General features: G+C 40.4%; 1 protein-coding gene across 5 annotated transcripts in view; it reads right to left on the reverse strand.

Moving 5' to 3' along the window:
* Positions 1-12,178, reverse strand: part of CC2D2A (coiled-coil and C2 domain containing 2A) — a 131,548-nt gene that overhangs the window by 5,900 nt on the left and 113,470 nt on the right. For 3 of the 5 annotated variants that reach the window (XM_077815829.1, XM_077815828.1, XM_077815831.1), the window contains 3 exons: positions 10,432-10,545; positions 7,307-7,441; positions 2,322-2,444 (listed from right to left, as the gene is read on the reverse strand). In XM_077815829.1, coding sequence (XP_077671955.1) covers positions 2,322-2,444; positions 7,307-7,441; positions 10,432-10,545 — 372 coding nt within the window. The remainder of the gene's footprint in view (positions 1-2,321; positions 2,445-7,306; positions 7,442-10,431; positions 10,546-12,178) is intronic. The other 2 variants (XM_077815830.1, XM_077815832.1) reach the window with 2 other exon arrangements.

Raw genomic sequence — 12,178 nt, forward strand, 5'->3', positions numbered from 1 at the left:
TTCTTCAGGTATGTGAGCAACAAGAAGAAAGTCAAGGAAAGTGTGGGACCCTTACTGAATGAGGGAGGCAACCTAGTGACAGAGGATGTGAAAAAAGCTAATGTACTCAATGCTTTTTTTGCCTCTGTCTTCACAAACAAGGTCAGCTCCCAGACTGCTGCACTGGGCAGCGCACCATGGTGAGGAGGTGACCAGCCCTCTGTGGAGAAAGAAGTGGTTCGGGACTATTTAGAAAAGCTGGACGAGCACAAGTCCATGGGGCCGGATGCGTTGCATCCGAGAATGCTAAAGGAGTTGGCGGATGTGATTGCAGAGCCATTGGCCATTATCTTTGAAAACTCATGGCGATCGGGGGAAGTCCTGGACGACTGGAAAAAGGCTAATGTAGTGCCCATCTTTAAAAAAGGGAAGGAGGAGGATCCTGGGAACTACAGGCCAGTCAGCCTCACCTCAGTTCCTGGAAAAATCATGGAGCAGGTCCTCAAGGAATCAATTTTGAAGCACTTAGAGGAGAGGAAAGTGATCAGGAACAGTCACCATGGATTCACCAAGGGCAAGCCATACCTGACTAATCTAATTGCCTTCTATGACGAGATAACTGGCTCTGTGGATGAAGGGAAAGCAGTGGACGTGTTGTTCCTTGACTTTAGCAAAGCTTTTGACACGGTCTCCCACAGTATTCTTGCCAGTAAGTTAAAGAAGTATGGGCTGGATGAATGGACTATAAGGTGGATAGAAAGCTGGCTAGATTGTCAGGCTCAACGGGTAGTGATCAATGGCTCCATGTCTAGTTGGCAGCTGGTATCAAGTGGAGTTCCCCAAGGGTCGGTCCTGGGGCCGGTTTTGTTCAATATCTTCATAAATGATCTGGAGGATGGTGTGGATTGCACCCTCAGCAAGTTTGCTGATTACACTAAACTGGGAGGAGAGGTAGATACGCTGGAGGGTAGGGATAGGATACAGAGGGACCTAGACAAATTGGAGGATTGGGCCAAAAGAAATCTGATGAAGTTCAACAAGGACAAGTGCAGAGTCCTGCACTTAGGACGGAAGAATCCAATGCACCGCTACAGACTAGGGACCGAATGGCTCGGCAGCAGTTCTGCAGAAAAGGACCTAGGGGTTACAGTGGACGAGAAGCTGCATATGAGTCAACAGTGTGCCCTTGTTGCCAAGAAGGCCAATGGCATTTTGGGATGTATACGTAGGGGCACTGCCAGCAGATCGAAGGATGTGACCGTTCCCCTCTATTCGACACTGGTGAGGCCTCATCTGGAGTACTGTTTCCAGTTTTGGGCCCCACACTACAAGAAGGATGTGGAAAAATTGGAAAGAGTCCAGCGGAGGGCAACGAAAATGATTAGGGGACTGGAACACATGAGTTATGAGGAGAGGCTGAGGGAACTGGGGATGTTTAGTCTGCGGAAGAGAAGAATGAGGGGAGATTTGATAGCTGCTTTCAACTACCTGAAAGGGGGTTCCAAAGAGGATGGATCTAGACTGTTCTCAGTGGTAGCTGATGACAGAACAAGGAGTAATGGTCTCAAGTTGCAGTGGGGGAGGTTTAGGTTAGATATTAGGAAAAACTTGTTCACTAGGAGGGTGGTGAAACACTGGATGCATTACCTAGGGAGGTGGTGGAATCTCCTTCCTTAAAAGTTTTTAAGGTCAGGCTTGACAAAGCCCTGGCTGGGATGATTGAATTGGGGATTGGTCCTGCTTTGAGCAGGGGTTTGGACTAGATGACCTCCTGAGGTCCCTTCCAACCCTGATATTCTATGATAAGATGAAGTCCCATCCTCCTCTGCCCCAATCCAGCTGGGACTAGCAGCTAAACCTGGCACAGGGTAAGAGCCACGGGCGAGGGCATCCCCATCCCATGGTGATTTACCTCTATGGCAGTTGCTCCAGGTGCCTGAAACCATGCACCCACATTGTTTGGGGGGGGAGGAGGAGGGAGAGGGGGAGAAGGGGGAGAATGTGACCGCTCTTGCAGTTTCCCTTTACTTCCCTGTCAGAAGTAATTTTTGTGCAAGGAAGCAAAGAAATCTGCAGGGGACGTGAATTCTGTGTGTGCAAAATGGCCCCGAATTCACTCAGGAGTAAGTCTGTAAAGATCTAATTATTACAGAGGTGTGGTTGGCCTGCTGTACTAACATAACAACAATACGTTTACCCTTAAATTGCAAGATAAAGACTTACAAATGAGAGAAAAACGGCATATAGTGAATTAAGATTTCATGTCACACCTTCCATCCCTTAAAATAATCTAATAATTGTTTTAAAACTACAAAATGAGTCTTAAGTAGGTACAATAATACCTGAACACTGGAGAGGCCAGGGTATGGTAAGCTTTGTGAAAAGAAAGATTTCCATAATTTGGGTTTGCTGATGTCAAAATTTATCCTTACTGGGGAGTCATATTGTTGGATATTAAACCAGATCTAAAAGAGAAGAACTTTGTTAACAGCAAGAGCCATACTACACGCATCACATCTTTTCAATGCAAAGCTACGACAGTAGGAGTTACCCTTATAAATTCACATGAAACAAGAGCCTTCCTGTGTATTCATTCTCACCTCAAGTCTCTTTATAAAGAATCTGATATGTTAATGCACTTCATGTCATTGCCATACATTACAGTTGACGAAGGCTGCACAGTTAACAAAAATCACAAATGTTTAACATGGAATACATGGCTTTCAATGAAAGATGCAACTTTCAGAAAGGTATCATTGGGAGGCCTTTTCATTATTATATTCTTTATTTAGAACCTTAAATTCTCTCATTCACCCTTTGTTTTTAAATTTAAAAAGGTTAAAAATGAAGAGACCATATGATATAATACACAAAATTTCAAACAGCTGACTTTTCTGATACATTTTCCAAATATTCTTATACAAGTTTGTTATGTTTTGGACTGTCGGCATGTGTGTGTTTTAGATTTTGTACTTTAATGATGCTTTAAGTATGTGCAGAAGCAATATTATAGGGACTTTTTAAACCTAGGACCGTATGAATTGCCAGACTGCATCAGATCAGTATTTCATCTAATCCAGTATCTGCTCTCCATCGTGTCCAGCATTAGACATGTCAACGTAGGTGCAAGAAGCCCTACAACAGAAAATTGCAGAATAGTCTGTCTATAAATGAAGCCCATCACTTAGTGGCTGGCTTATATCCCTGGGTTTTTAAACAGTAAGATTTATATAATTTTTTTATCGTACCTACTATAGCTATGGGTGTTGATTCAGAAAAGATTATCCAGTCTTGGCCTCAGTGAGGTACTGTAGCAATATATTCCACAAGTTAATTATATGCTGTATAAAAGAACTATTTCCTTTTAACAGTTTTAAATTTGTTGCTTTTCAATTTCATTGACCATCCCCTTGTTTTTATATTATCAGGAAAGGTGAATCAGAGCATCAGCTACTAGTTAGACTATCCATTTATATAATGGCATTGTATTTTTCAATATAATTTTCTATCACAGTCCTTATCTATCCTAGTATTTTATTTGTTGTTTGACCACTTCTGCACATTGAGCAGAGGTTCTCATTCAGCTGTTCATGACAATGCCCAACACCATGTAGGAACAGTTCCAGTTATTCCTTCCAATGTGCATTACCTTAAATTTGTCAACATTGAATTTAATCTGCCAAAGTGCTTCACAATCACCTCCCTATGTTAGGTCTTTCTGAAGTTCCTCAGTTTTCACTAGTCTTGACTAACCTCAATCATTCTGTGTAGGGCTGTCAAGTGATTAAAAAAATTAATCTAGTTTAATTGCATCATTAATTGCACTGTTAAACAGTGACAGAATACCATTTATTTAAATATTTTTGGATGTTTTTCTACGTTTTCAAATATATTGATTTCAATTACAACACAGAATACAAAGTGTACAGTGTTCACTTTATATTTATTTTTGATTAAAAGTATTTGCACTTATTTTTTGCACAATAATATTTTTCAATTCAGCTCATACAAGTACTGTAGTGCAATCTCTTTATCATTAAAGTTGAACTTACAAAAGTAGAATTATGTACAAAAAATAGCTGCATTCAAAAATGAAACAATGTAAAATGTTAGAGCCTGCAAGTCCACTCAGTCCTACTTCTTGTTCAGTCAGTCGCCCAGACAAACCAATTTGTTTACATTTGCAGGAAATAATGCTGCCTGCTTCTTGTTTATGATGTCACCTGAAAGTGAGAACAGGTGTTCTCATGGCACCGTTGTAGCTGGCGTTGCAAGATATTTACGTGCCCAATGCGCTAGATTCGTATGTCCCTACATGCTTCAACCACCATTCCAGGGGACATACATCCATGCTGATAACAGGTTCTGCTCGATAACAATTCAAAGCAGTGCAGACTGACGCATGTTCATTTTCATTATCTAAGTCAGATGCCACTAGCAGAAATTTGTTTTTGTTTTTTGGTGGTTCGGGTTCTGTAGTTTCCACATCGGAGTGTTGCTCTTTTAAGACTTCTGAAAGCATGCTTCACACCTCTCAGATTTTGGAAGGCTCTTCAGATTGTTAAATCTTGGGTTGAGTGCTGTAGCTATCTTTAGAAATATCACATTGGTACCTTCTTTGTGTTTTATCAAATCTTCAGTGAAAGTGTTCTTAAAATGAAAAACATGTGCTGGGTGATCATTCGAGACTACTATAACATGAAATATATGGCAGAATGTGGGTAAAACAGAGCAGGGGACATAGAATTCTGCCCAAAGGAGTTCAGTCACAAATTTTATTCACACATTATTTTTTTAAGGAGCATCATCAGCATGGAAGCACGTCCTCTGGAATGGTGGCCAAAGCATGAAGGGGCATACAAATGTTTAGCATATCTGGCACGTAAATACCTTGCAATGCCTGCTACAAAAGTGCCATGCAAATGTCTGTTCTCACTTTCTGGTGACATTGTAAATAAGAAGAGGGCAGCATTATCTCCTGTAAATGTAAACAAATTTGTTTGTCTTAGCGATTGGCTGAACAAGAACTAGAACTGAGTGAACTTGTACGGTCTGAAGTTTTACAATGTTTTGTTTTTGAGTGCAGTTATGTAATGTTAGGATATAGATATTCAGGCCTGTCTGTAAAGGCCTATACTTTAAAAATTTAGGTGTATTCTTATCACCTAGCTAGTTATAAAGGTATAAAAGAAAGAATCAAAATCACTGTCAGCTGGTGTAAGGGTCTTCTCTTACTGTGACAGTCTGAGGCCCTGTTCTTAGGCTAAGATCTCTGGCTAAGCAGCAGAGGCAGCCATAAGCTGGGAAGCAAACGGTCACATCCTCACATTCCAAACTAGTCACATTAAAATAAGGCAATCTGGGGCTGTTAGAAAGGTAATTCAATCTATCGCCTTCAGAGAAACAAAAGAGCCTAGAGGATGTAAAAGGAAGTTTAGTTTAATAGTTTTCTGTTCGGTAAGAACTCACTTATCAATAGACACAGCTGGGAAACCTTTATGTCTTTATAAATGTAGTTGTAAAATTCTTACTTCTGTATTGTTTTGTCATTATAGTTTCCACTTTGCTATTGTTTATTTGCATGGTCTCTGTCTGGTTCTGTAATTGTTTCTGTCTGTTGCATAATTAATTTTGCTGGGTGTAAACTAATTAAGGTGTATAATTGGTTAAATAATCATGCTGCAATATGTTTGGATTGGTTAGTTAAATTTCAGAAAAATAATTGGTTAAGGTATAGCTAAACAAAACTCAGGTTTCACTACATAGTCTGCAGCCAATCAGAAAGTAAAGCGGGGGGGAATGGGAACAGGGAATGGGGGTGGGGAAACTGGAATGATGTTTTGCTAAGGGGGGGAATGGGAACAGGGACACAGGTAAGGCTCTGTGGTGTCAGAGCTGGGAAGGGGAACACTAAGAAAGGAAACTGAAATCATGCTTGCTGAAAGTTCACCCCAACAAACATCAAATTGTTTGCACCTTTGGACTTCGGGTATTGTTGCTCTCTGTTCATGCAAGAAGGAGAAGGGAAACAAGCGGGTGAAGGAATAAGCCCCCTAACATGTAACAAACAAACAAAAAAAAATCTACATTTGTAAGTTGCACTTTCACGACAAAGAGATTGCATTACAGTACTTGTATGAGGTGAATTAAAAAAATACTATTTCTTTTATCGTTTTTACAGTGCAAATACACCAGACCCTTAGTAGAATGTACATCTATATAGGGCAAATTCGCATATAACGCGGTCGCAGCCATGGATCCCAAATTTAATTACTTTAATTGCAATTCATTTTAACACGGCCCCTGCCATAACGCAGTACCGCGCATGGATCTCAAATCCCGCATTCTAGTGAGGGTCTGGTGTATTTATAATAAAATATAATATCACTATGATTTCAATTCGAGCACAGAATACAACACATATGAAAATGTAGAAAAATATCTAAAATATTTAATACATTTCTGTTGGTATTCTATTGTTTAACAGTGTGATTACATTTTTTAATTAAATCCCAATTAATTTTTTTGAGTTAATCATGTGAGTTAACTGCGATTAAGCAACAGCCCTAATTTTGTGTCAATTTTGCCACCTCACTGTTCACACTGTAAAAAAATCAATAACTATATTAAACATTATTCCTACAGGGAACCATAGGGCCCCACTGTTAACTTTTTGCAATGGTGAATATTGACTAATTATACTCTTTGTCAATGTCTCAGCCAATTTCCAATTTACCACAGTACTTATCTTTCACCTCATGACTATTTAGTCTTCTCAGAAGCTTCTTGTGACAGACTTTGTCAAAAGCTTTCTGAAAGTCCTCCAAATAAATTGTTATTCTGTTCTCTGTTATCATTTTTTTGTTAACACGTTAAAACATTTAGTAGTTTACGAGTCACCATTTCACTTTGCTGATTTGCCTCTATCATATGCTGCTCTTCCTGCTGTTCGTCACAAAGTTAAGCAACTATATTAAGCAAGAGTAGGTAAATTAAATCCTACAATGCACAGGTTTTAGTTGGTTGGGTTGCTTTGCTTGTGTATGCTATATTTATATCAGTATTTTATAATTTATAATCTGTTTAAACTATAGTAAAAAGCCATTTTATACAACAGTTGAAACAGAACTTCTTAAGTTGCTGGAAACCTAATCCAAGAATGGCATAAATCACTATTTGATAAAATGACCCACTAATAATAAAGTATATTGGCATGGATACAGGAACTCCTGATCCACTAGGAAACAAGAGGTTAAGGGAGAGGATGACAAAGGTAAGCACTATTTTCTGTGTGTGTGAGAGAGAGAGAGAAGATGGAAACACTTACATTATCAAAGCTAATCAAACAGCCCACACTTTGCAATGGACAGAAAGTATCAAACTGTCCATAACAACGTCCACTACTGGGATTCCAAATCACATACTGATTTTGCTCCCAAGTTAATACATATGCAGTTGGCCCCTAGGAAGAAAAAGATTGAAAAACATTTTTTTAGAAGTTCTGCTAAGATAATATGTATTGTATTTTAAAGGCCAGTAACCACTGTATTATTGAGGCCACAGACAAACTGCACAATTGAACTATTTTCCTCTAGCTGGTTGGAGTAGTTTTCTTTAAAACAGCAACTCATCCACTTCAACCACCATAACCAATGTTCAAGTAACTCTAAGCCCTTAAATTGGTGTGTGGCTTTGGCTTACATCAGGACTGCACAAATAACCCTTCCACCCCAGCACTTCAAAAACTAAACTAAAGACGATACTTTCCTCTAAATTTTCAAGTAAATGTAGTGCTGATTAAAGTTGCCATATTGAGAGCATAACAAACTGAAGTTCTCTGTTTACTCACAGAACAATCGTGGCAAGGGCATACTTTTCCACACTGCCCAGTCAGTAGGCCTGATCCTTGTGCTGGATGTCTGAGACTGAGAAACTCATTAAGTCTCCATATTCACTCAAATCCCTAGCCTCCTTGCTGAGACTGTCATCAAGAGTTTTATTAGTTCCCTAGGAACAGGTCTGAGACCCTTAACTGATTCCATAGAGGGTACTAATCAGCCTTCAGAGGAGTAATGTTTTTTGGTAACTTCCAATTTAGGCTCCAATTTAGTGAGTCTTACACAAACACAAAGAAGTGCAGAGTTGAGGGTCAAACTAAGCTTTATAGCATGTGTACTCCAGCATATAAAGTCACCAACTTTTAGGGCACCCCTACAACACCCTTAGCACAACACGGTAAATTATTAGGGAAGTTTTGGTATTCATTTTAACTGAGACACTCTGCTCATAGTCCCTTTTACACAGACAGCTTCAGGTAAGGATCAGTAAGCATCTTTTTGTAAGTTATTTGAAAAAATGTTTCTCCAGTATGTAAAAAGTAGGTCTATATGAAAGATTAATTAGCAGAGCAGCTGTGCTGCATATTTCATGATATGCACATTTGGCAACCCCGTAGCTTCCCAGAGCCCTGCTGGAATTGCATGCATTCCAGCAGAGCTAAAGGGACTTCTCCACAATAACTCTACAGCCCCACCCAGCACTACTGGGTGTCCTCTTTACCTTCTCTTTTACTACTCCCTACTTCTGCTGGATCCCAGCCAGATTAACAGTCAGCAAGAATGGAGAGCTGCTGACAGCATCAGCAATACAAACAGCAAGGCAAGGGTGGGCAAGAGCACGGGCCTTGTCAATACCAGGCATCCCTCTGCTTTACCACAAACCCCATCCCGTGGCATTCATTCACATCCATAGACAGCTGCCCCAGGCACCCCTCTCACTTACGTTTCTAGCACCCATCTCTCTCTCATACACAGAGCTGCCTTAGATATCTCTTTTGCTTATCCCAACAACAATCCCTCATACACAGCTAGTTGCCCCAGGCATTCTTCCACCTTCCCGATGACCCATGAACCCTATCTGGCCTTTCTGGGTTTCAGCCCTTTCCCTGGTAACATGGGCTGAATGTCCTGTTGGGGCTGTCATCATCAAGTTCTGAAAAGATTAACTGGATTTTGAGTTCTAGGATCTCTTCCTAATACTGCTATACTTGGGAACAAACTAAAGGAGTGAAATTCTGGGAATGGATTTCCCCAAACTCAGTTTTGTACCTTTTCTTATGTTGAGGACCCATGTGTCTGAGGGTAGAATGCCTGTAACCTTCCTTCAGGGAGACCCTCTAGGACATTTATAGACAGTTTGGCCATTGGCCTTGAAACCTGTTAGTGCTGGTTGCTTAGAAATCCAAGCACTTCAGTGGGACAAACATGACCCATGCTGCTGAAGGAATTTAACTGCTTTAGAATTAGAGGGCCTGATTCTCCAGTGCCTTTAACCTGGCGGAGTCATTTACACCTGTGCAAAGTGACCTCTAAGAGGATGTGATAGACACTGGCCAGTTGGGTACAGCAGAATAGCAGAAGGCAGATATACTGGCCACTGGATTAACAGTTTTCTGTTCCCTGACTGACCAGAGCAGGGGCTGCTCCAAGTTAGGGTCGACACATGACTCCAGTTAGCCTGCAAAGAGTCAGATGAGGCCATTAAGCTAATGTGAACACCTGACTCTAATTAAGGCCCCTTTGATACTATAAAAGGGCTCACTCCAGTCAGGCCGAGGAGAGCCAGGGAGCGGAAGTGCGGCTGACGGGCTGGGAAATGAAGACACCCTCAAGCCACTGGAAAGGGAGCCCTAAAGTAAGGGTGAAGAAGAGAGAAGGGGGAGAGCTGTGGGGAAGCGGCCAAGGGAAATGCAGCAACTCTGGCAGTGAAAAGTCAGCTGCCGACAGCTGCTGTCATTAGGGTCCCTCCGCCGAAACCCGGAGTAGAGGACGGGACCGGGTTCCCCCCAACCCGCCACTACAGAAACACCTCCTGGGAGGGGAAGACAGGCCCCTTTCAGGACAGGAGGCTAAACTGTTTGGGAGTAAGCCCATAGGGACAACAGAGACTGTGGGAGTTCTCTCACCAACCTCCTTGGTGGCTTATGATGAACAGGGCTCAGTAGACTGTAACCCTGGCCCTAGACAGAGAAGGGCTATATGGAGGGTTGCTGTGAGCCTCTGAGGCTAGCATAAACTGCCTGGAAGGCAAGACCCACGGGGACAAGGTCAGAGCTCTGCCACAAGGATTTACAGGTGGTGGACAATGGAGAAAAAGGACAAGGGAGAATAGTTCCCACTACTCAGACATGGAAGCATGGATCCAGGAGTGGGGATCTACTAGATTTATACTTAACTAATGGAGAAATAAGATGGTAGAATGCTTGATACCAGAACAGGGTTCCAATGGCACTAATTTTTAAACCCATATCATCATTACTTTAAAATCATATCTGCTAGAGAAAATTCAGTCCATTTCTTGGAACATAATCATTTTTTGTTTGTTTATGCTCTATTTATGTAAGCATTTGGATATTATGTTCACATTCAAATCAAACAAAAACTACTGTCTTACCTCAGGAATAGCATTTCCAATTATCAGCCAGGCTTTTTTCCCCATAGCAAGAAAGTAATTACACAAAAGCACAGCATGCTCCTCCTCATCACCAGCCAGAAGATCAAGAAATTGCTGATTGAGAAACAAATGTTACTATTTACAAATAAATTGGGATATAGTTGTTAATTCTTTTCCTAACCTGAAACATTTAAGAATCTTTCCTAATAGGCTGCAGCCAAAATTTTCCACTCAGATCGCCATTGTTTCATATGCAGAATGAGTGAAGAATATGTAGTGGAGATCTGCAGAGTAGATTAGAGAATTTCATCGTAAGAGTCAAATTTTGTCTGAGTCACACTGCAGATTTCCAGAAAATGTTTTGAGATGCTATCAATACACTGCATGGCTAACCTATGATCCACAGGAATTCTATCACCCTCCAGATCTGTGTATGTCTGTTTGTGATGGTGAATGCCCAATGAAAGTAAGGTTTCATTTTTTTAAAAAACAGGTATTTGTATAAAAACATAGTCCTGTGTGTGTATAATATAAACTATAGTTGAGCACTACTCAAGTGTGAACTATAATTAAAAAATAATTTTAATGACAAGCTGGCATTGGAACATTTTACATTTCAAAGTTGCAATGTACCTTTTGAAAATTTACATTCTGGGGTTCAGCAAAATATATATATTTTACTCAGTTCTTCCAAAACCAGTGTTAAGTATCCCAGATTCAAATGGCAAAAGAATTAATCTCTAACTCGTGGGCTTCATAAGAACGTTGGTTATTAAGTTTAGGACTGAATTGGAAGGAGGGCAGTATGAAAAACCAGACAGTAGTCATATAAAGCTAGAACTACACTAAATCAAATGGTAAACTACAAAATGGGGACTAACTAACTAGGTCGTAGTACTGCTGAAAAGGATCTGGGGGTTATGGTGGATCACAAATTGAATATGAGCCAACAATGTGATGCAGTTGCAAAAGAGACTAATATTATTCTGGGATATATTAACACAAAAGTGTTGTATGTAAGACACGGGAGGTAATTTCCTGCTTTACTTGGCATTGATGAGGTATCAGCTGGAGTACTGTGTCCAGTTTTGGGCACCACACTTTAAGAAAGATGAGGACAAATTGGAGAGAGTCCAGAAGAGAGCTACAAAAATGATAAAAGGATTAGAATACCCTGTTTTTTAAATCTTTCCTCAAAGGTCAGGTATGTTTAGTCTTGAGAAAAGAAGACTGGGGGGACTAGAATTGATGATAGCCTTCAAATATGTTAAGGGGCTGTTATAAACAGAATGGTGATCAATTATTCTTCATGTCCACTGAAGAGAGACTTAATGTGCAGCGCACAAAATCTAAATTAGATATTAGGAAAAATCTTTCTATAAGTATAGGTAAGTACTGGAATACACTTCCAAGAGAGGTTGTGGAATCCCTGTCATTGTCTAACATTCTTTAAAACCTCCAAACAGCTATCATGGAGGTCAAGGTATACTTGGTCCGTCCCCCTCAGTGCAGGGGGAAGGACTAGATGACCTCTCAAGATCTCTTTCAGCCTTCTATTTCTATGATTTAATGAATGGATGTCACCTAAATTATTGATTTTGATATATTCCTGTAAAATACTGATTAGGTAAAATTGAAATGGTCTCACAAAACCTTAAGAAAAGTTAATATTTGTAATTCTGCCATTGTTTTCTCTCCTAACAAAGTATGAGAGGCTGGTTGAATCTGATAGTGCAGCTGACATTAC

The sequence above is a fragment of the Eretmochelys imbricata genome, chromosome 4, assembly GCF_965152235.1.
Source record: "Eretmochelys imbricata isolate rEreImb1 chromosome 4, rEreImb1.hap1, whole genome shotgun sequence".
NCBI classification, from domain to species: Eukaryota; Metazoa; Chordata; order Testudines; family Cheloniidae; genus Eretmochelys; species Eretmochelys imbricata.